Below are 25,133 nucleotides of genomic sequence, written 5' to 3'. Positions count from 1 at the left end.
CTCGTATGTCGGAAACGGAGTCGAATCAACGAACTGTTTTCTCGAAACGCCGATCGTGCCGCTCAAAAATCACTTCAGATTTAAATTTCAAAAGGTCGAAAATCCCTGTACACAAAAACGCAGCTGTATCTCGAATATTTTTAATTCAGACCTATTCCGACCGCACCATCATTGTAGCCTGTTGCAGAGCCTCGGATCGCCGTGGCGAAATTGGATCGGTAATATCGAGCTCTGTCTCGAATTCGAGGCGCAATGCACCTGAGATTACCCGACAACTCCCCGATGGATTCTCCCCTTTCTCCGCCCCGCGTCTCGGTGTCGCCAACCTCTTTGTCAGGCTGGTTTTCCACCCCTTTCAAATTTTATCGCAAGCCTTGCGTATAGCCGCCGCGTATCAGGTAAACGTTTTTGTCCCCCTTCGTTGGTGCGAAAGTAGCCTCCGTGAATTCGTTTAACTAAAAACAGCCACCTGGTGCGCCGTCTTTAAAATAACCCAAGACGGTTCTGTAACGTGTATTGTTGCGTTTATAAATTTTCGTCGGATTACGATCTCGTAAAATCTTGATGCGAAATGTGAAAGTAAATTACGAATAACGATAAAGAAGAGAAAAAGTAAAATTAAACGGCGTACACTCAAAACGGTGAGATTCAATTTAATTAACACACTGCTTCGCGTGTATTTTCATCGGAGTATATAATTATATATCAATGAATTTTTCTGTTGCAAAGTTGTTATGCTAGTTCACAGAATTTTCTATGTACAAAAATAACAATTGTCAATTATAATTATTATAATATACGCTATATACGAAGTTATAACTATACACCGCAAAACTATCCACGTAACCAGGATAACAACAGAGTTTTTACTTTTTCCTCGTATTTTTTCCCCCTCCTTTTCTTCAACTTTACGTATAATATATTGACAATACAAAATATGTTTTAAATTAACCGTTAGTTAGTTGCTACAGCTATTGTAACAATACCGTATCCGTGTATTTACATTTCTCATCATTCGTCGCTCAACAACAGATGTCGTGAATTGCAAAGATTCGTGACGTATTACAAAAGTTCAATGCCCTAATTTTTTTTTTTTTTTTTTTTACAACCTGTACGAACAACGTGAGGGCCGAAAAATAATTTGATATTGAAATGAAGTAAAATACTTTCGATTCGTTGTGCATGCACGCGAGGTAGTCCAAATGAATCGGTAGCCGATTTATTTCATATTTCTACTCCACCAAGTATAAAATTTTCTAATTTTTTCAGTTTTTGTTCCACCTGTCGCTTAGGAGTAGGTATTTTAGATCTCATCTTGCAGAACTCGAAAACTGTGCATCTGGCAAAAAATTGGGTTGTTTTTTTAAATTGGTCGAAAACAATTTCTTCAGAATTTTCTGAAAATCGTAAGTCGTCGTTTTTTCACTGAGTGGATGAATAATGGATCGAAGAAATATTGCGGCCAATTGTTACAATCCGAATAACATGCATATTGATGTGCAAAAAGAAACTTGCTACCAAACAACGGCCGGGCGATTTTACGTGAAATGTAAAAGAAAGTTTTCCTTTTAGTCAAAAGATAATTAAAAAAAAGTTGAAAATTTTTCGAGAATGTAGTTTTTGAGAAAAATTGATTTTTGTACATTTTTCGTCGAAAACAATGACTTGCGATTGTCGGAAAATTCTGACAAAAATTATTTACGACCAATTCAGAATTTAAAATTTATATTTGAGTAGAGTAGAAGTAGGAAATAAATCGGCGACGAATTCGATGGGGGTCGAGGTCAAACCTTGTCCACGTTTATTTTGACTACCCCATATATACGGTTTAAGTACTGAGGATGTTACATCGTTACGCGTAATAATTCACCGCAAGAATCGAATAGTAATTTGTCCATTTTGAATTTTCCGTTTTTTACCCTCTCGTAAAAAGGCGTATCTTTGTTCAAATTATTCTCCCTTCTTTCGTATCGTCTTCGATTTCCTCTCATTTTCGCTTGACGAAAATGTTTTCGAGCAACTCCTTGGTTATGACACGATGCGGCCTCGTCGGGCTTTCCGTCGGCCTTTGGTAGAGGCGACTGTTGATGGCGTAAAGCTTGGGGCTTAGTTCGCACCTGACGTTGAACCACCAATCACAGACGAATACTGCCTGGCTGAATTGAGTACCGTTCGGACAGAGAAAGCTCGCCTGTCTTCCGTCTATGTCGCAGTAATGCCATCCCTGGCACCTTGTTTCAACGTCGGCGAAAAAACCGGGATAGGCTTGATCGTCGCAGTAAAAATTCGTGTATGGCACTGTCCCTAGGACCGGGTAATCCGTTCCTGGCCTTCCTGCAACAAAGTTAATCGTTATTAATCGGGGTAGGTTACAAATATACGAAAGATCAAAAAGTCGACGGGACGGAATCCCGAAAGTCTAATTACCGACGATCAAAAATGTGGACAGACCGTAAACACGAAAAGATGATCTGTCGAAAAATGAAAATTTAGAACGCAAAAATGTATAAATAAATTTATACCGACATTTTTTTTTTTTTTTTCTAGATTGTCCAAGATTACGAAGGGCAAAATATTGAATTGAGAAAACAGCGAACAGTTAAAAATTCGACTTTTCAGATGTCAGACTCGTGCCTTTGTCGAAAATTTACGAATCTGAATTTATCAAAAACGACTGACCGAAGACTCGAAAGGTCGAAATCCCGAAACCCGCTACGACAGAATTGCAGAAAATGCCGAAAGTTTGAATTCGGCATTCTGGTTCTTCTGCATTTTCTGAATCTTAATTTTGCTCCTACGGAACTTTGATCGTCGACATTTAATTTTTTTTCGGTTTTGCGGGTGTCCGAAGTATCAGCCTCTCTCAATTTTCAATTTCGGAACTTTCATTTTTCTGCATCTCCACAATCTGTGCTTCGGTTATTCGGAACGCCGACTGCTCGGAAAATACATTTTCGGATAAGAAAGCGTTCGGTTAAATGAACTTTCGGGAAAATTGTTTTATCAAAAATCCCAGCTTCGGTGCGCTGATGGTTCGTTTTAAAATTCGTCTCTTGAAAATTTCGGGTTTTCGACCAGACGACTTTTTGGTCTTTAGGGATTTTGACCCCCACCCGTTATTCCGTTCAACGTATACGGCATTCTCAGCCGATTACCAGCAAGCGAATGTATACGTGATGAAGTATGGAATACGGATGATTTGTAATATACTGTATCCTTAACGCGCGCGTGTCCTTGCTTACTTGTGTAATTCGAAAATTGAGATGATTAGGGATACGAATACTGTCGATGAATAAACGAGTCAGTGGTTCTCAGATGGCGAGTTCGACGTGTATACTCTAATCAGGTTCCCTCTCAACTTCCTGGGACAACTTCGTGGTATACGGCGTAAATCGTTCTACAAGTGGTAACGATGCAGCATGTCGTTAGCTACGATTGACCATTTTATAACGTGCGGGAAGTTGGGATTTTGAAGACGGACAATAGCATCGTACAATTTCACAACAGCGTTTCGAATCGATATAGAGGTAGAATTAGACTATATTAGCTGAAGGGATTCGATCTCTGTCAGCGACCGCAAGATATAGAGAAGCAGTGCACGGTCTGTTTCCGTTCTTCCCGCTAGTCGAAGAGCCTTGAAATTAGCGGAGTTTGATTCGGTAATCAACGTGCTTCTTGGTACATACCCAGCGTATACACGTATAATACGGATACACGTGAACTACTTCAGAATCTTCGCAAGTTAGCTCCAAGTAATTATATCTTGGATCCACGAAGGGTAAATTCAGTTCGCTGCTGTACTTCGGGCTGGTCGGAGGGAGGAAACTTTGCAATTTTGTATAAACCTGTCAACAAAATTTATTTTCCCCGCGGAGTGACGGCTCTCCGTATATGTTCCGTTCCTACGTATACATCCATACGTACATATTACATACACATCTATTGCACACGCCAATCGTCGCATCGAGGTTGCAGCTTGCACTGCTCGATGCAGTCGAAATAGAAACGTTTGCGGCACGGGTATGGAAGAAGTAGAAGAAGAAAAAAATCGAAGGTAAATTGAAGAAAAGTAAAAATAGAGTACAAAACTGAACGGGAAAACTACTCGATGTTATTTTACATACACAACTTTTGCAAAGTATTAAAAGTTAAATTGCGCCTTGTGTAGGGTACGCGATACTTTTTTTTTTTTTTGTTTTTTTTCCATTTAGTATTACACGTATAAGCAAACAGTTTTGTACATGCGGTGCGTAGTGCAATTATATGTAGAGTTATGACTGTAAAATGAATAATTAACATCGTTTCGTAAAAGTGAAACTTATTTTTTAATCTTTAATTATTGCAAGAGGGAGGAAGAGAAAACCTTTCTTCAATCGGGCCGAACGCGACGGTCTTTTAATCACGTTAATTTGTATTTAAAAATTTCTCCTTTTTTTGTTTTTGCACGTGGCGTGGAATTGTCTTTGTCAATAATCCGCAATGATTTCCCAGTGTATAAACGTGCGTATATAACGTTAATTTTTCAAAACTTCACGTGAACTCGGTTTTATTATTCTGTGTATTTTGTTTGTTCGAACGCGCGCTGTTCGAATTATTATCGTTTCAAGCTTTTATACAACGGCCGCAGTGGGCAGGCTGCCGGATATGTACAACAGAGAGCGGAGAATGCAGATAAATATCTGGCAATTAGTACATGCACACACCCTAATTGGAGTTATGTGTTCTAATTTTTATAAAATGAACTCCGGCAGCGATTTCGAGTCACCGAGGTAGGTACCTAAATTCCTCCGCGGTTCGGGGCAGGCAAACCTCTCTGTTCAGTTTGAAAACTCGAATTACTGTTGTTGCCATTTTGTTTCGTTCCATCTTTTCCTCCTCTCTTGTGGTACCTTGTATCTCTCTTAGTGATCGAGATCGGGGGTTATTTGTGAAACAAAAGCCTTTCGCCTTTCCTCCCTCCCTCCCTCCCGCCCTCAAAAAAGAAAAAAAAAGAAAAAAAACTCGAAAACAGAAAATACAGCTGTTGTCAAAGTTTTCCAAAGACTTCATCAACTATGCAAAACTTTGATGGCATCGCTGTCCGATTACTGGGACAGTGTACAATTCGAAATGAACGATGGAGTCTGAAAGACTGAAGTAGAAGTAGAAAGGAGTAGAAGGAAGAAGAAAAAAAAAAAGTAAAAAAAAGTAAAAAAACATTCCTCCTTCATCCGCACCTGCAGCTGTAAAACATTGTGGGATAGAGCGGTGATCCCGTTCAATACCGCGACGTTTGACGTTACCACCGGTTACTATGACAACCAAAACAAAAGAGCACTAGGTGAATGGCAGTAGGTATGCATCACCACCACCACAACTACCACCGCCACGACCACCACCACTAACCATACCATCGGCATCGATGTACACACTACCGGCACACCCGGACAGGATGAAAATGCTGCGTGAAGAGGAGGAACGCCTACGCGAGTTCGGGGACATGACATGATGGAGCCATTCCCGTATGGTTATAAAGAGTCTGGAGAGAGATACTCCTTCTTCGGCAACAGGGGTTGCAATGGTCTCGATTTTTACGCACGACGGGCGGCAAGCTTGGCCGTCACCTAATGCCCGAGGTGCGGCAGGTGAGAAAACGTCGAGGAAGAGGAATAGGAATAGAAATAGAGATAGAGATGGAAATAGAAATAGGAATAGGAAGATGCAGCAGCAGAGGTAAATGGGAAGTAGGAAGGCGGGAAAGGTTATCTCGCATGAAAATCTACTTCTCATGTTTGGCAAATGAAGGACCGTAGTTGAGCTTTAGAGCTTCTCTTTTACATTTCCGCTCGCCCATCATCGTAAAATCAGTGAAGCGGATGAAACTGCTGCTGCTGCTGGTGGTGGTGGTGGTGGTGGTGAACCCTGCAAGGCCGCACACACGTCGCAAGCTGCAGCTCTGCATCGCGGTGATGCATCCGTGATACTTGTGGGCGGTAACAGGGGTGTGTGCATGTGTAAGTTCGTGCATGTTTCCGCGTGTGTCCCGGCGTGACGCGAAACCAGAATCTCCTCGACGTTGATCTAGTCTGGAGGGAGAGGTATTTCATTATCCTATACCAGACTGCCAGGAATAGCATAACCCTTCAGGAGATTGAGAATCGTCAGGTCAATGAGATAACTTTAGACATGCCGGCTGCTATATTGATTCAATCGCCGATCCGTATAAGACGTCCGAGACTATTGATATGACTCTTTTTCAATTAAATCCATACGGCGTTACGACGAAACTCGTTCGACATTTTACCTTAGTTTCGTTTCTGCATCAGCGGACGATAACTAACTAATGATAGTTATTTTCATGACACCTGATCGGGGTGTCCGTCGTGACGGATAAATAATTGGGATACTGTTGGGGGAGGTTTTTTAACGTCTTGCCAGAATTTTATTCACTTACCGGGTATAGATTTACCAAGATCCAGGTACTCTCTCACCGAAGGACTCAGAAATCCTGGGGGCGCGACTGGCGCTCCATTCGTTGGATTGTTCCGCTCGTCTACATCGTCGTAATAATAATCCTCCTCCTCCGGGTCGAGAGGCTTCGTCCTTTTAGTGATCTTCGATCCGCTCTGGCCTCGATCTTCGACTCCGTCTGGAATAATTGCGTCAAGTTTCATACATACCTACACATAACACCTACGTTATGAATTTCCGAGCAAATATTTGTGTAAACTGTTTTTAATGATCGAGAAAAAATTGTTTAGCCCTCACGCGTGCTTTGGTAGGTACGGTTGGTAGATTTGGTACATATTACGCATACATGTACGATGTATCTTATGCCTACAAATTTATTATTAACCTGGCAAAATTCATATATATATATATATATAGGTACGTGGATTTACATGTACAGAGCGATGAAAACTTCTCAGAAGCTTTTCAAATAATTGACTTCGTTATACAGTCGACGTAACGAGGGGAAGTGTCCCTGGATTTTTCTGAATTGATTACTGGGAGCAAGTTTTTTTTTTTTTTTTTGCTCTCACCTCTTCGTTTTCTTCTTCCTTTACCTTCCCTCTTTTTCACCAGAAAGCCAACGTAACATTGATTACTTATCGTCGTTAGCAATGAACTAATTATTAATTCGCATTGAAATACCTTCGCTTTGCTCTAAGTATACTTTATACTTTTATACTTTTACACACGCATTGCTCTCTGCAATGGAATTCCAAGTTTTTATCGAATAGTTACGTAATGACGAAGTTTTCTTTCCCCGTTCATCCACGGTACAAAGCAAATTCTTTTAATCTCGCTAACTTGCTAAATTATTATAGAAAGATTGCCCTTTTTCTGATTCATTCTTGATTAGTAACAGAGTGTTATGTTTTAAAAGGTAATATAAATAATTCATACTTTTCAATGCCGAACATGCAGAGAGAAATACACGCATACGTATGATGAAAACTGTGACGATCGTGAATTGGGTCCGCAGCCTGTTAAGAATGCAAGAGACAAAGGCTTCGTTTTGTTCCACCTTGCATTGGCGGTAAATGCAAAATAAAATTTCGTCATGATGTATCGTTGATTATGTCGACAGATTATGAATCCGTTACGCACGTACCGAATGGCAAATTTTTAAGTCGAGAGCCTCGTATCTACAACCTGCATACGTACCCATTGTCTGCGCAACGATCAAGACGATGCAATCGATTTGACGTAATATCGTGGGCGGTGTTCTCCTTGACTTATGGCCGAGTGCCAATGAAAAATATTCGAATTCGAATTGTTTTAAGTGCGTGCCTCACGCTGCATATCAGGTGAAAGGTTTTGCTCTTGCAAGAAGGGATTATCCCGCGTGGCATCATCGCGTTTTATATATCAGGCTCGTGTTTGTCGTTACGAAGCATGCAAAGTGCAGTGATTCGTTGTAAACGGAAAAAGTACATTTCCACGGGCACTAGTGAAAAGCAAAGTTTGAACGATACCGAAGTCAAGTATAAGGCGCGTAGTGACGTTATTATGATTTTCAGTTTAATACTCCCACCTCCTTTTTACGATATCCTACCTTACGCAGAATACGTTTGTTTAATAACGAAGAAGGAACAAAACGAAGGGGGTAAAGAAGCAAATAAACAAACGAAATCAGACGATATTGATGAATAATAATTTGAACGTAATGTGGGAAAGCACGTGACAAATTCCCGGGATAAGGGATCACTCAATAATTCAAATTTATTCCTACGCGAATATATACAGTTATAGGCGATGGAGGCAAATCGTTGATTTATGCGTACTGTGAAAATTATGATATAACATAGCTGTGCTCGTACGTAATGTTAAAAAAGTATCACTCGTTCATTCGTTTATTTATTTATTTATTCGAGAATGGAAAATGTTTACGGATCATACTCACCGCGATCATGCATTGCTAAACAATTATTATCGCTCGCGTTATGAACGCCTGCACGGCGTGCAGTTTAATATCCCGCACGCTGCAGGGATGGAGGCAAACGAGTGAAATACACACACGGCGGAGTCACGCGTGACCCCTTTCTCCTTTGGTTGGGGTCGTTAATACCCCCCGTGGTCACGCATTCCGCAAACGATAATACGTCCGGATCTCTGCGTTTGCGTTCGGAACGTGCCGCGTTTCGCGTCCCGCGAATCCACTTCTGTTTCCGAACGTCCAGGTATCGTGCATGCCTCCTCGTCCACTTTGTCCTCCTCCTACTCCATCCATCCCGTTCGGGACTCGCAAGGGAGCTGTCCCAGGTCGATCACTCCGATTTCGTTTCTTTTTTAATATGTCAGAGTAGACCAAAAACTAGAACGGGATACCTTCCTCGTAAGACACGTGGTCGATTCAGCGTCGTTGAAAAAGTGTAGGAAACTCGTCGGCACGAATCACCGTATCATCGGCATTCCGAAATGCAAGCGGAATACAGTTTTCCTCAGCTTTACGCGTCACGCGGTATAGCAGAAGTTTGTGTAATTGAACGCGGAAAATTTGTTCCCATTGGTGCAATTCAATTTATTCCTTCTAAAGTCCTTTCAATTTTATAGACTGAAAAGGATCGTTAAACTGGGTGATTGAATTCCCTCGGTTTTCTGCGAGTTTCTTTTTTCAAATTTGTTTTTTGCAAAGCAGTCCAGTCTCTGATTTCGAAAGTAAGACGACACCGTTGATATTACTTTTGTGGATCACGTTCGCTTCTTATTTTTATTCTCGCGTTAAATGTTTTTTTGTTTGTTTTTTTTCCACGCCGAGCGTTTGTTGCGCTCTTCACTTCAGCTAGTAAATTCGTCGACATACCAGCATCGGTACCTGGAAACCTCGGCGCCGTTTCGCACCATCTTCAATCTCAGGACCAATTATTTCACACCTAAGAAGGCTTCGACTTCGAAGTCACGGTCTCATTAGTAATTCCAATTCGAACGGCTTTGCGTATACGTACTTATATACACATACATGTACATGCATCTAAAATTTTTCTTCATGGTTATCTCTTCGTACAAATTGAACGGCTTTTCCGTAACTCGACGCACACGGTTTAATTGATTACTTCCTCATTAATCGACGTCGTTTTAGAAATTCACAATGGTATACCGTCTCTCTTATAATCTTGTCGTACAGTTGAACAATTGACACTAAAAATGTAACAATGACAGCTTTATTATCATATAGTCGAAATGAAATTCTCGCTAGAAAGTGCGGATTGAAAGGAATACCAGACATGTATAGGTACTTGAGAATAAATGTCACGATTCAATTTGCGGCAAACTTTTCATCCAACTTTTTACCTCATCTCGCATCTTTTCATTCACATACCAAACACGATCACCCGACCACGACTAGACGGTATATTCATTTCACAATCAATCCCAACTTTCCGTGTAGTCAAATTGAAAGAGAATAACTACGAATGAAAAATAAAGAAAAATGACTAGCTATTGAAAAGAAGGGTATGTACAAAAAATAAAAAAGAAATGAAAAAAAAAAAAAACATCCCGGGAGTAAAGATTCCGCATCGTTGCCAAGGTAGAAGCGCTCGGCCGTATCCTAAGTCGGTACCTGCAGAATTGGAAAACTTTCCTTCTCCGTGCATTTGCCTATAAAAGTTGCGTGCGTCAGATACGCGAGGTACCTGCGACGTGTTTCATTAACGGTGTCGTCGAATCGCGCAAAAGACACCTTTCAAGGTAGCCTGGAATCGTGACCGGCGTTCGGTCCACGTCGCTTTGCGGCTATACCGTACTCTGACATTGGTCAAGATATGGAAATTCGTCGGGGCGTTATCGAGGCGGCGGAAGGCCGTTGGAGACGATGCTCTAAACTCGGACGGTGTCACGGCCGTCGCGTGGTGTCAACTACGTAACGACTTTCCTGCAGGACCGCTGGTGGAAAACGTGATTAGAAGTGGAATCTCATTCCATCCTCGGCTAACGCCACGCGGTGCGGGCGCGGCTTATGAGAGAAGATGGGGGGGGAGAGGAGAGGAGCGTGCGGGGAACCGTCAAGCTGGTTTCCCTATTTTCCGATAGGTTGCCTCGACAAAGTGCGGTCCCCCGGGCGTACGAGGTGGCGAACTCCGTGTCGAAGGAAAACAGTAATCAGGACGCGAAAGGCGGTTGGTGCTGGCTGCCGTTGCTGTTGCTGTTGCTGTCGCTGTCGCTGCTCCTTCTGCAGGTACCGTCGTCGCCGATACTTGGGAAGGAGGAGAAATGACGGTTCGGAGATGTCGAGTGTGTTGGCCGAGGGTTGGAACCGCTCGGGCTCACCACCGACCCAGGAAATACTGCACTCGATGCAATGCATACAAATGTCGACACCCGGTCACCTTTTTGCATTCAACTCGTCATCGTCGTCCGTTTCCCTCCGTCGAGAGACTCGACTTGAGGATCGATCGACTGGACCGTGTAAATCGAAAGTTGGGAAGAGACGGGGTGGCCACGAACCAGGACATGTCGGGGTATTTAAAGGAGGTCGTTGGGGATTTTTTATTTGGTCATGGAAAAATTGAAAATATCAATTTTCTGTCCTGGGAATTGGAAATCATTTTTTGAGCCAACGAGTTTACTTTTTTTTCGTCGAGAAAACAATTTGGCGCTTGAACTGACTTTTTTTGTACCTGCATCAAATTTTTCTTCAATTCAGAAATACACCAGAGTCCAATCATTTTCAACTCTCTCTGGTATAAATGAGGTTGAAGTTGGTAACGTTACTTCAACACGATGCACGTTTAGAATAATCGTTACTTCGCAGCTTTAGGATTGTCTGAGATTCGACTAGTAAGTAATAACATTGGTAAAGATTTTGTTAAAAATTGTTGACCACTGTTTCTAACCTTGATTTCGGGGCTGATTGATCCTTGAAGTTTTTATCAAGTTTTTAAACCAAAAAACTTGTCAGTTTTACACAAGAGTACGTCGATTCTCGTTGACGCGTTACATATATTGCGAGTGAAAGAATCTACTTGAGAAACTTTGCACAAAAGGTTTTCCTTTAGCGTGGTTGCCATTTTCGTCTTCTATTGCAACTTTATTTTGTCATATAAAAAACAAAAGAAGAAAAAAAAAAAAATATCGTTTCAACGATTATGCCGCGAACTACGCGCGGTTTAATTAATTGTTCGAGTTTACCGATGCAAGTATCTTGAGGCGAGTTTTTGTTACGCTGCAGAGGTTGATTCATTTAGGAAATTTCTTTCCTCATTGTGTCCAATTAACGAATTAAGCTGCTGCTTATAAGCTGGCTTGTGAAACTCTAACGAGAGGTTTAATCTAGCTACCACGAGGCTTGTGGAAAGATGACCATTTTAAGGATTGCCATTTATACTTTTTCTATCTGCAAATCCAGTTCATACATTTATAGAAATGTATACAGCATTTATCACTTTGAAATATGCCATGACTGAAGCAATCTTCGTCTTATGGAACGGTAGAAAATTCGTTAATTAATCACACTTGTTTTTTACTCGACATAAATGTTGTTATTTTTATATTTGTTTTAAATTTGCGCTGTAAATATTCTCGGACCAAACGGTTATTTCGGAAAGAAACTATCCACGTTAATTGCTGAACCTTTCGGCGAAACTGTGCAGTTGCATAAAACGGAAAATTCAATGTTTACGTATAGCTAAATGCATATTTCAAGATTTGAGTTGATGAATTATACCCCGAGTTACAATAACTCATTTTTTGTTCCTCGCCTCGATTCACCTCGCGATTATTTCCGATCTTAAATTTTTCGCTGATTCATTAGAAATTGAAATTTATCTTCCAAACCATAATTCACTACTTTCTGATGTACCGGTTCAGTTAACCGGCTTACCCAACGCAATTTATCAGTGAATATACATGTATATTGTGTGTACATTTCGATCCGATATTTGGCGCTTTTTGTTCCATTCCGCATGCGGGCGATTGAAAAATCGTTGAGAATCAATCCCGCGTTGCGGTTAAGTCTATATATATATATATATACATGTATAAAGTGGACGTATTTATATGAAGAGAAATGCATGCTTATACAGCATAGATAGATCAGCCAAGGCTCTAGACTTGATAAATGTCTGGCAAAGAAAGAGAGAAGGAGGATGAAAAAAATCAGAACAACTTCCTGAACAAGGTCATCGTCTATGCGTGCCCATTTAAGCTTATAATATATACGTTGTCGAGTAGAATTTTTCACTACTTGTTCTTGTCGGTGTTTCGCGATATTTTAAAAGCGGAATGTTTGCAATTCCGCATCGCTGTTCGAATCGGCTGACAATGAGAGAAAACAATTAATAACAAATTAACAAATCTTTGAAAAAATGTTTTTATTCATCCGTGTGCATGCATAAATGCATGTAAGGCTTTTCACTGAGTCAAAACCTTTCGAGTAGCATCTTTTGAATACCTTGAATAGTGAAACTTTTATAACTCCGAGGCTTATACGCGCGGTAAAATGCGAATAAAAGAATCACCCCAAAGCAAACACGCGACCGCAAGAAAAAGAGGCTCAAGCAATTTGTCTCTGCGGCAGTTTCGCTCTAACCTGTTGCGTCGTTTCACATTCACCCTTGGAATTCCCGTCGCGTCTTAGAAACGACGAAATTATTCGTAGGGTATGTCACGCGTTCGTGAATTTGCACTATTATCGATATTTGTACACATTTCATTCGTGGCCGATACTCTGAAATCTTTGTTACTTCGACGATTGATAATAAAATCGAAAAAATTTCAATATTTGACCGATCTGTTAAAATCAGGCTTTCGATTTTTCTCTCTCGCATGGGAACCGGAAATTTGCGGAGAGCGGGAAGCGAAAAGACTGCGAAAGAAAGTAGAGGGGGTAAATAAAGTCCTCGAACATTCAAACCTAGGCACATTTTCCACGTAATTTTTTTGTGTCTAAATCCCCCTCCATTTCCTCTATTGTACGAACGTATATAACTTTCCTACTGCAGTAACGGCGGGTCGGCTGTAATTTGTAAAACTAATCTCATCGCGTTCTCACGCGTTCCGTGTCCGTGTATTTTTGATGCGCATGCATAAATACATACACACGAACACGCGTGTCTATCCCACACGAGGTGGTTTTTTTCCTTTCTTTTATCTCTCTTTCATCTATACAGAGTGTCGCCCTGACAATTTTAACCTGCAGGGAAATAAAAAGTACGTATATTACCGCGGTGGGAAAAAAAAATCGTCCGTAGAATCCGCAGACCTCGGTTGAAACTTGCTTCGTAATAAAATGAGTGACCAATATATTTTTTTTTTATGATATTCATTTATATTGTATAATTTTTTTATTTCGTGAGTTTTTGTAAAAGCTAGATTTGCACATCCGATAGATATCGAATGTAACATTATATTTCATATGTATCGTATACACGCGGGTCAGGTATGGATAAAACAATCGACAGACTCGCGATTTAACAATGAACGAATGAATGAATGAACGAATGAAGGGACACACGAATATTACAGCGGAGCTGTGATATCCAGAATATTTATATATGTATGCAATGTATTCGGCAAGCAGGTCAATGCCAGGCGCGGCGAGTTCTATCTTGCTCATTCTGTAGTCGAAGAGGTCTCTTATCTTTCTCCCTCTCCGATGCTGCGTCAACCTTTCTTCTTTCCCTACATATATCGTTCTCTCTCCCTCCCTCTCTTTCATCCGTATAGTACAAGGATTTATGCAACAAGTTGACGCTTCGCAGCTACAACGGTAATCGTGAAACGATGAAATCTTGGCAGTTCGTTTTTTTCCTCATGAAATTCGCATAAAACGCGAAATATCGCGAATTCGACTCGGGGGGATTTGAAAACGAAAAATACCGACGCGGGCCAATTAAGTTCGTAATCTCAAAATTCTCCGTACGATGTACTCGAGGTTCCTTTTTTACATTGTACATAAACACGTACATGCATACACGCGTCTTATTTAATTGAGTGGGAATTTTTCTACGTTGCCAACAGCATTGTCACGATTTACCAGCTCTTTTCTAGCTCCAACCTTTCCTAGGCTCGAGCTGCTGCTGCCGCTGCTGCTGGTGCTGCTTTCTCTTTCGTGTGTCAAAGCTGTCTATGCAGTTGTCTATGCTGCAAGGATGTAAGCCCCATTGGAAAACACGTTGTTAAGTTTAATCACTGTACAGCGATATGATGAAAGACGCGTTACTAATTCGAAAGAAATGTAATAATGTCCGATACGTCGCGTAAGTACAGATGTTGATAACTAATTGATACATGGATCGTGGAAATTGACCGGTTAATTAAATCGATAAATGTAATTGGATGGTTTATTATACTTATTTCGTTATATCGTACCTCGAGGGGAATATTTTTTTCGCAATACTGCACAAATATGCCATTTTGAAATTGAAACGTCGAACGGTACAATTGTGTCGTTTGTTTTATTTTCATTTTCCCTCTTTGTTCAGTAATATCGTCGAAATTTCAACTAGGAATCCTTCGCATATATCGCTTTTCGCGCCATGAGTCTACAATCGAACAAAATTAATGCATATTTAATTGATCGGTCAGTCGCGTATTATTGTCTGCGTTTATTTGAATATCATTATTATAATTTAGCGATTGAACACGTATGGATGTGTTATACGTATACATATACGAATACGTACATGTACACCTAGAAGATTATCACAGGCTCTCTCAATTTGACGTAGGAATAACAAATAGCCATCAATATAATTCATTGTCCGTGTACAGCACGGTGCATATCTTGATGCATTCGCATGCATACGTTACGGGAAAATAAAAAGTTTACCATTTTTTCTCGATTTATTCATTCAATAATATACACCGTTCCGTTTCGCACGAATATGCGCCGGGAATTTTTTTTTTTTTGTGTTCTCGAAACCTTGTCAAATTGCAAAGCTTTTTTCACCTCTTATTACGTGTAACTTGACTTTCCTCCGAAGCCGACGACGACAAACAGTCGTTGTCATGTAACAGTACACACGCACAATGTGAATCTCTGGTGACGTTACCGCAGATGTAAGTATCTTTTAAAGCGTTCTCATCGCGAATATAAAAAGAAAGCTTCATCTAACGGGGAAAACTTTCTTATATCTTATCGCTTGCTTATTAATTAGATTGCGGCTGAAATGAGTAGAATAATAATAATAATAATAATAATGATAAAAACAATGAACGAACACGATTATACCCGGAATATGTAAAAGTTCCGATAAATCTTATACAGATGGAAGAAAATATAATATCTTATAAAAAGTTCTCTCAAGTTAGAAGGGAAATGATTATAATTGTCGAAGAAGCTGTATGAATTCAACTTTTTCCAACTTTTCTTCTTTAATACCTGTCCTACTTATTATACATACTTCGTTATGCCAGAGATAGATGTGTACATATATACACGCATATATATGCACTCGGCTACGCCTTTTCAATTCATTCCTTCTCTTTCTCTATTTTTATCTTTCTCTTACTTTACCACCGCCTTCAAAGATCTTACGAATTTTTCTACACCACGTTTAGGATGAAAATAACTTTCATAAAAATAAATTTCCTGATAAAATCGCCCGTACAAAGACATTTGTTGTTGGCTCTCTCGCGTCTGCTGCTTTTGTCGATCTAGACACATGTATGCATACATAGTATGTGTACATATATATATATGTGCCACCTACTATTATTGTACCTATTAATGCCCTAGACGATGGCTCATGTGTCTATTTCTACATCATCACACGGCGTAAGTACTTTGCCGTGACGATAACAGGGAATCGAGTAACGCACACCGACATCTTGATACCGTCATTTTTTATATTCAAGTAATTATTACAGAGATTTTCAGGCCGATGTGTCAAACCGAGTCCCAATCTTTCCTGCGTATCAAATAATTACTCATCTAAATCTCTAACGCCCCTCCACCTCACCTATCAATAAGCCATGAATTTCTCTCATCGTCGGCACGATTTCGACAGCGTGTAAAGTAAACCATTTTTATTATAAACGATAGATATATATATATATATATATACAGAGATACCGTGTAATCGATAGGTTTTTGCTAATCGTTGAAACAACATCGCGTTGCAAAAATTTGCGGAACTAATTGCGATTATTTTGAAGTTTTTTTTTTTTTTTTTTTTTTTTTTTTATATAGAATAAGGCAACGTCTCATTTATCATACAACGTTTACGTGCAGGCTGGCCGATTTAACTTGGTTCACGAATGAATTGTAGAAAAAACTTACAAGAAGGAACAAGGAAGCAAGACGACGAAGACGACTAAGACGACTAAGAAATAAAAAAAAAAAAAAAAAAAGAGAGAAGAAATTGTTAGAAAAGTTCGTGTCGTAAATCCGACGCTAAAACTGAACCGGGGGTTGTAACAATTTCCGATTTTACTACCGCATTCGTATAACTGAGCGCAGTAGCTTGGCTGCCCTCGCCTTTCTTTCTCCTGCACACTGCAGACGCATTAGGAGTTAAGGATCCTTATTTTACGGCAATTCTTCCTATATATATATATATACACACACATGTGTGCATTTCCCGTATGTGCAATAGTAAAACGTTCGTAAATTATGTAGCGCTGTGCAAAGAAAGAAAGAAAAGAAAAGAAGTAAACGAAAAATAAAAAACTTATTGAGATAAAGAATCCGATTCATTTTATAACACGACGATGATCATACAAGTTCAGCTCCTGCAACCTAAACATATTTATTAATACTTACAATCAGTGCCCCGGGTTATCGACCATTACATAATATCAGGCTGCTTCGGCACTTCCGGATACCAGGCGAATAATCACGATTTGTCGGTACGTACGTACGCATGTACATGGAAAATGAATATCTGCGGCTTAGCTTTTACATGCCTCGCTGCGTAAATACGATTACAGTCGTGCACAGGTCAATCGATTTGATTAAATTAAGTAGGAAAATCAACTCCGTTTCGTGCCGCCGGCGCGCAGTCGGAGGCTGAATTGACGGTAATTTTGATTTTTTTTTTTAATTTTCTAATTTTATTTTTATTTTTTGTTTAGATTTTCTCTATGTTTATTCATCGTTTTAAATTCGCTTCGCCCTGAAAAAGCTTCAATTTAATTGGATTTATATTTATACAAGCAAGTGCGTGGATTGAATTTCTAGCTCGTAGGACAAATACAGCTGACGTGCGTGTTAATACGAAATGACGCTGTTCGTCCCACGGATCGAAAAAACAGAACTAAAATTACCGACAATGAGCGAAGTTTCAGTGATAAATACGAGGAATTGAATTCTTCGGTAATTCTGAGCCGTATAAAATTCATACTAGCAATGGCCGCTGAACTAAACTAAACTAAAAATAATGGAACACGACTCGATTGATATTAAACCAAAATTTCGTAAATATCAGTACGTAGTCTTGGTAGCGGAAAAGTTTTTTGATAATTTGCAGTTTCGTTAAAAATATTTTACAGTTTCAGGTGAAAGTGTGCATATATCTGTCGATTATTGTATCAAACAGGTACTTGGTAAGTATGACAATGATAACAATTGATACTTTATTGAGAAGAATTGATATTGTATTGCTTCGTTCGTGGGAGTAAAAAAACAAAAATTGATTGTTGGGAAAAATAAGCGAGTTTAAAAAATAATGTATCATACTCGGTTAATCGGTAAAATATAATCGATTATTTTTGGCCATTCTTTTAATTCATACATCTAGGAATTTAGACGCACATGCGACGTAAAAATGACGTGCATGAATAATATTACATTGCGACGAATCAAAGACCACGTTGTCGAATTCGCGTTTGACGAACGACGATATGCGTTGCAATGCGAGTACCTTAATCGGAGGTTGAATAATATTAGTCTAGTCGCGAACGTAGTGAATATTGCGCAAAGTGCTGCTGCTGCTGCTGCTGTGTAATAATAATAAAATTCGGTCCAAATTTGTAAACGTTACACAATGAAACGCCGCGCGTTTTGAATAATGCTTGCAGTGTTCGCAATGGGCGTTCAATATTACAGTTTACACGCCTGCGGCACGTGGCTTAAGAACCCCTTCGTCTTTATCGACTTTTGATAAGTCCCCTTGACGCGAATGGCTGTGTGGTAAATATCAAAGCGGAGACTTTAATGGTTGTGTAAGAAATAAACAATAGTGAAAGTGCGCACGTTTTGCGGCTCGTATTAGGCGGAGGCGTTTACGCTGTATCGCCGTTACCGGACTTCACCTTGAAAATCGTCTTGCTGCGAGATTTCTGGGTTAAGGTGGTGCATCTTTGTAATTCGTCCCCTCGATTGTCCAGTTATTTTTTCTTTTTTTTCTTCATCATCCTTCGTACGCAACAAATCCGCATTCTGACGAGGCCGATTTTTATTCTTATACAGTCACGCGTTGTATTGCAGTTTGGTCAAATGCAGGCTGGCTGCAACTCGTGAAAACTACGATTTACTGCTACAAACACTCACAGATATCGAGGAAAAACTGTGCTAATTTTTTCTCATTGCTCGCTTTATATTTGACCGTTGATATTCTGTACATCGATTATAAGTAATTTTCTTTCCGTATGTTTATGTTATTAAAACGCTATGTTTTCGCGCATAATATCATTAATCGATCAAGATTTCGATTATAGTATGTGTAATACTTTTTTTTTTTTAGTGGAGAAGTTGGCTCTCGACTGGACCTTTTTTCTTTCGTGCAGTTTCTCTTAATTTGCCAATTACGAGACCTGGACATGTAATTGTCCGTATCGAAAAAATTCCCACGTCAGTTTTGAGACTAGAATCTAAACTTCTACCTGAGAAGAGAGGAAAAGAGAAAAAAAAAGTGCTTGTAATATTTTACTTGCAATTAAGTCTCATGCGAGCAAATGGGCTACGGTTACTTTTCGTTTTTCGTTCGTACATGATGGGGATAGAATGACTTAATGACTCATTCTTGTAGCCAGCAAGTCCGTATTCGCATTGTTTATTGTTCTTGTGTACCTACGTGCACGATTTCCTTTTTTGTTCTTTCTACAGTTTGCTTTTTTACATCCTTTTTTTCTCCCTGCTCCTCGACTTGTCGTCGGGCCTGCAGAACCATTATAACAGGGTTTCTCAGTTTCATATTCTTCCGCACAAGAAAAAAAAAACAAAAATTGTTTCAGATTGTAAATTTCTCGGTTGGTCTACGTGACGCAAAATATCACCAAACATGGCAAAAAAGTTTCTTCCTTTCGACGATCAAACATGCCGCAAGGAACAGACTGCGGTTTTTTCTCTTTTTCTTTTTTTTTTTTTATTTCTCAAATTTTCGGTACTTTCTTTCTCCTTCTAGGTATAACAGAATCCAATCACGTCGTCTCTCGGTATTCTGAAACTCGAGGCACGTCGAGTACTTTATACCTTATACAATAACTCGATAATTATTATACGTGAGTCAAATCACTCGTTCCCACGACCTTTTTTTCTTATGTCTCTTTTTTTGATCCGCTTTCCGTTTCGGGCCTTCGTACAACAATGCTGGTGAACATGCCGCTGTTTTAGCCTTGGCTCTTTTGATCAGAGATCCGAGATATCGTTGTCCGTATTTTAATTGCTTGTAAATATTATTCAGCTGTCTGGAATCATTCGGTTTGATTGTTGGGCGATTAACTGTTACTATCGTAGTTTGTAGTGTTGTTACATAACAACTAAGTGAAATTGTACGCGCATATTTACAAAAAACAATTCATCGTTTACACAGCTTTACTTGACAAAACTACAGTTCCAGGTCTTACTGCAAATTATCTAACGAGGCAACTCCGTCGTCAACCAAGTGCTAACTTCTCGTTTCTGCGTGTCGCAACGAATTTCAACGGTATATGCATGTATCTCTGCGTATCCGTTTAAACTTTAACGCAAATCGTACAAAACTTTGCCAAGAAGCGCACACTTGATGATGTACGAGCGTGCGTCGACTTGTTAATTGCCTTTCGTTACGAGTGCATAATTGTTAGTTACACACTGTGATATTAGTAATATAAGTTATTTTGACGAAGCGACGGTGGATCGAGCGAGGCTGTAAGTTATTCTTCGTAGACGTGTTATGCAAGACCTATCGTCGTACGTACGCTAAGAATCGGAGGCTAAAAACCGAATTCAAGGCTAGCAAATTCATCATTAGAGAATTCTCGATAGTTCCGCGTTCTTTTAATAATACACATCTCTTATCGTTGAAGTATGACGTAATGGTTCAAGCGAGAGAAAAAGCAAACAAACAAAAACAAAAAAATCGTGGTATCGACGAGGAAACAACGTTTACGGCGATTGAAATCTATCTAACGGGTAAAATTCATATATAAAAGTTGAAACGTTAGATAACAGCTTTAATTTCGACAAAGTTAAATTTTCTTTTAAATGCGTCGCTCGTTATCAAACTTGCGATAATGTAATTATAAAACGGACGTTTGTCTCGAAACTACATTTCCGTTATTTCAATCCGTTAACCAATTCCTAACAATTTATTCCAGCTTAAGGAATAGGCCAAGGTGATGAACTATAGTGAAACAAACGAGGAAATGGGTTGCTACTGCAAAGTTTTGCGAACCTACGAGTCACTCGATATATATATATATATACACCATATATACAGTATACACGTAACGAGCTTAACGTCGTACATAATAATCCCTGTTTCTCATAGATCATGAGATTAATCTCTCAAACGTCGTTGTTCCGAGTGAGTCATGCGGTGTTCTCAGTTTCCAAGCATCCGTTCAGCTTGTGTACGAGTCTATGTACAATACAGCGATCGAAACAGCGGCTTGAAACGTGCGCGTTACTAGCCTGGATAATTTAAAATTAATAAATAGTGCAATTTATAGCCGAGTTTCAAAGGATTCCGCTTCGCTTTGTTCAAAGCCAAATCCCTGTTGTGTTATAGGGCTAGGACATATCTTCTCAGCGATAAAAAATTACCGAGAAACTCACGGGAAGTCGCGATGATCTTAACGCTTCGGGGCTCTTTGCAGACATTTAGAAATAAGAGTAGCCGTTTGAAATTTTTATACGAATCTCTAAGAAATCGTAGCTAAGATGCCGTACACGCACATTCACTCGAAATTGTCTTAATGCTGGAAACCGCTGAGGTGTAAAGATCTGGTATATCCGAAGTGACAAGACGAAGTCGACGCCGGTCTTACCAAGCTGTTTTATGGTCGTTTACGCCTAAACTTTTACGTCTGTTTCTAACGCTCCGTATACTACTCATGATTTACCAACAATTGTCCGCAATAATTCCTGCCCGATCATCAATGGCGCAATTTGAATGTACTACCAGGTAATCAACAACCAGTCAACTATTATACGAGTATACAGGCTAAACGATCGTATCTCTTACGGACCAATTTCATCCAGCGTTGATAATCGCGCCAAGTATCGCGAGACGCGTCAATTTAGCACCTAATTTTCATTGTTTATTTGTCACTTCGGACGTGTGTATCGGACAGTTTTATTTTATCCCATTAAGATCCCTCGGCTGCGTAGCGTAACGCCTTTGGCAGGCTGTTCTTGGAGTCCTTGTCGTCCGGACAACCTCGCCCTCCTTCGAAATCCCTTCCTCTCCGCGTGTTGTTTGTCCTTTGAATCAACAACGCTTAGCCGCGTAACCGTGACCGATGCAGTGTTTTCTGCACGCAAAGTGCAACTTACTCCCGCGGTGTTATCGTGCCTGATATTTCGTCCTTCCGTCAGACTTTTAACACACGCGTACCGTGTTAATGTGCTTGGTAGACCGACAGGCCGCAGGCGTTCTTCCCGACTATTCGCTCGGTTTTGTTGAACAACGAGAGAGCGGGAGAGGAGAGAGGAGAGAAGCTGGAAGGTTCCGAGGGTTCTTTTCTCTTTCGAGTATTTGATTAGGTACATGCGCTCTCTCGTTAACCAAGAAAATATGTTCAAGCTCGCCTAGGATGTGTTTTTATTCGATATTCGAATGTGAGATTAAAATGAATGAGTTCGGCACTTTTCTCTCATCGTTTTATCGTCGATTCATTTTAATAACGGTATAACCGAGATCTCTATCTTACCGACAATGAATCATCGAAACAGATTTGCAATCAAAAAGCACGTGCTGCAATATCTATACTTTCGCAGCTAGCTCCGGTCGAAGATCGGATTACGTAACCTTTACAACGTCGTGACAGATATTCGAAGTTAACGTTGAAGAACATTAAAAAAAATATATTTATACATAATAAAATCGTCCACTTGTTACCTAAAAACGTTGAAACTGTTTACCATCTAAACGATTTCAATATCCAATTCAATCGAGTTAAGGATTAATTGTGGTGCTAATCAATCTAATTTCGTGTTTCGCACATTTCATAATTCGAGAACAGTTTATAGAGGCTACGATTTCAATGGTAAAGCGATTTGACGGATTGATTATTTGTATCTTTTTGTTATTTGCAAAACGAATTATGTAAAAAACAAAATGTTTGCAACATGTTACAATTAGTTCTCCAACGCTGTTACGGATTGGATAACCGAGCCTGTCTCTTGATACAATCCTTTGTCAAAACTTTCAGCACAAGTTTAAATGGCAAATATGTGATATTCATTATTCTACGTGGTGCAGAAGCTTTAAATCGAAACACCACTCCCAGTGATAATAACTTTTGCTTTCTTACCCCGAGGCGCGGCCCGAAGACAAGGATTTTAAGAGACACGACACAATCCCCATGTGTTTCTCCGATCACCGCCCATGGTATCATATAGGTATACATATACGGCGTATGCACGAATCGGTAACAAAGTTCATTAGCCTGTGTAAAAATATGAGAGAGCATCGAACGCCCACAAAACTGTGCCGAGTGCAGGGACGACGATCCTTTAAATTTCAACGCATTTTGTATCCTTCCATTCCTTTTTTTTATTTTTTTTAATGTTTTTTTTATTAAATATTTTTTCATCGTTTGTCCGGATTCGTGGAAATAAGTTTACAGTTTCAAAATGGGCTCCTGCAAAGTACCGTGTTATTTCTTGTCGGGTAGAGAAATCCCGTAATTCGGTTGCCATGGTAACACCATTCCGGGACGCGCTAGTCGAGCTTTACCCGTTGTTTACCTCGTTGCCGAGTAAATCTGTGAGCTTTTTTTTTTTTCTCTTCATTCTTTACCGTATGCATTGGTAGGTATACGTAGAAGCTTCCGCGGAATAATAATTACGTTTTATTAACTCTTTCCTACAAATATTTTCATATCGTTAACGGTATTTTTCCGATTTTGTGTTTGGATAAATCTGGAATGTCCCGCATGATTCGTATGTATAAGGAAAATAGAATATCAACCGACTTCGCGCAACGAAATTTTTACCGTTGTAAATAAGACAATGGTATCGTAGTAAAAAAAAAATTGTCGGGTATTAGTTAATCTATATGACTGTTCAAAATCTATTTCATACGAAAATTGGAATTACGCGTTTTCAGTTTCACTTGTCGTAGAGCTTGAAAAGCGTGGAACCAAACATACGAGATCAGCGGAAGACTGGGAAGTTTGAACGTTGTCAGAACCAAAATTTTGACATTTGTTGACGTCGACGAATTTTTGTACCAAACTCACCTGTTGCAGGTAGGAGAATATCAATACTGATGAAAATTACTACGGTGCTTAAAACCCTCATGATCACTGGGATTCTCCTGCGTAGAGGCGACGGGTTTTTCTCTCTGTTCACTTAAAGAGAGAATCGTATGAAAATTCGTGCGATTTTCACGATTTTCGCGAACCGATCGGACGCTGCATCATTCCTCGAAATCGAAGCAACCCCAATCACGTATTCTATTCGACGTTATCGCGGAACCCTCTCGTCGTTTCTATAACGATCTACGCGAAATATTTTTCAGAGCCTCTTCTCGGCTTGATTCGTTTTAAAACCGCGTCTTGGCTGCCTGTAGGAACGAGAAAGACTGAAGCTGAACGCTCATCGGCCGGCAGAATGCATTGGAGGGAGTGCTGCTGGCCTCCGAGTTCCTCTTTCATCGTTAGGTAGACACGACGATGTACGGTTCGTTTCATTCTACCTTACCGAGGCATTCCAATAGCAGCCTTGTTCCTCGGTCTCGATCAACGATCGAAAGAATCTTACACCGTGTGCGTACCTTGCAGGCTCCTTGGGAGGAGGATTCGATACGAATCACGATTTACTCTTATCATTATAATCGCCTTGGAAATTAAACGCGGCTTCCTTCGATGCTCAGCCGGCTTTAACGAATGTCACTTTCTGTTCGCGACGATCGTTTCTATCGTTATAACTATTCCTACGACATATTTTACCTTTTTCTACTACCACACTCGTTTTGTCTCAATTATCACCAGATTCAAGTTCGTCACGTTACTTCAACATCGTGCTTACGAAGTAACTCGATACTTCACAAGTATTTTTAAATTCCCATGTAGGGATTTTTCTTTCAAATATCCGTTGATTTTATCAACAGAAAAAAATGCTTCAACAATTTTTTTTTTTTTTTTATCAAGGTTTTTTTTCCTTTCCTTTTTTGCTGCACTTGGTGAAAAAAAATGCTTTTCTCGTCGCATCTACGACGTGCGAGGTAAACGGTTCTGTGAGGAGGCTGTGGCGTCTTAAATGATTTACGTCTGTTCATAGTACCGTTAAGAACGAGATAGTTTTTCAACTACATTTAATTGCTGGCGCGACTTGA

At 39.8% G+C, this 25,133-nt stretch overlaps 2 protein-coding genes across 3 annotated transcripts in view; one reads left to right on the top strand and one right to left on the bottom strand.

Annotated features, from left to right (window-relative positions):
* The window catches only part of qin, a 101,414-nt gene that overhangs the window by 67,586 nt on the left and 8,695 nt on the right, over window positions 1-25,133 (top strand). The window lies entirely within an intron of this gene.
* Window positions 1,023-24,386, bottom strand: LOC124212384 (uncharacterized). The gene is made up of 3 exons (XM_046612327.2): window positions 24,037-24,386; window positions 6,434-6,628; window positions 1,023-2,334 (listed from the first exon to the last, which is right to left on the bottom strand). The coding sequence occupies exons 1-3, from the start codon at window positions 24,095-24,097 to the stop codon at window positions 1,988-1,990; spliced, it is 603 nt and encodes a 200-aa protein (XP_046468283.1). The 5' UTR covers window positions 24,098-24,386; the 3' UTR covers window positions 1,023-1,987.

This window comes from Neodiprion pinetum, chromosome 1 (genome assembly GCF_021155775.2).
Source record: "Neodiprion pinetum isolate iyNeoPine1 chromosome 1, iyNeoPine1.2, whole genome shotgun sequence".
NCBI classification, from domain to species: Eukaryota; Metazoa; Arthropoda; class Insecta; order Hymenoptera; family Diprionidae; genus Neodiprion; species Neodiprion pinetum.
This window is presented reverse-complemented; position numbering and strand designations above follow the sequence as displayed.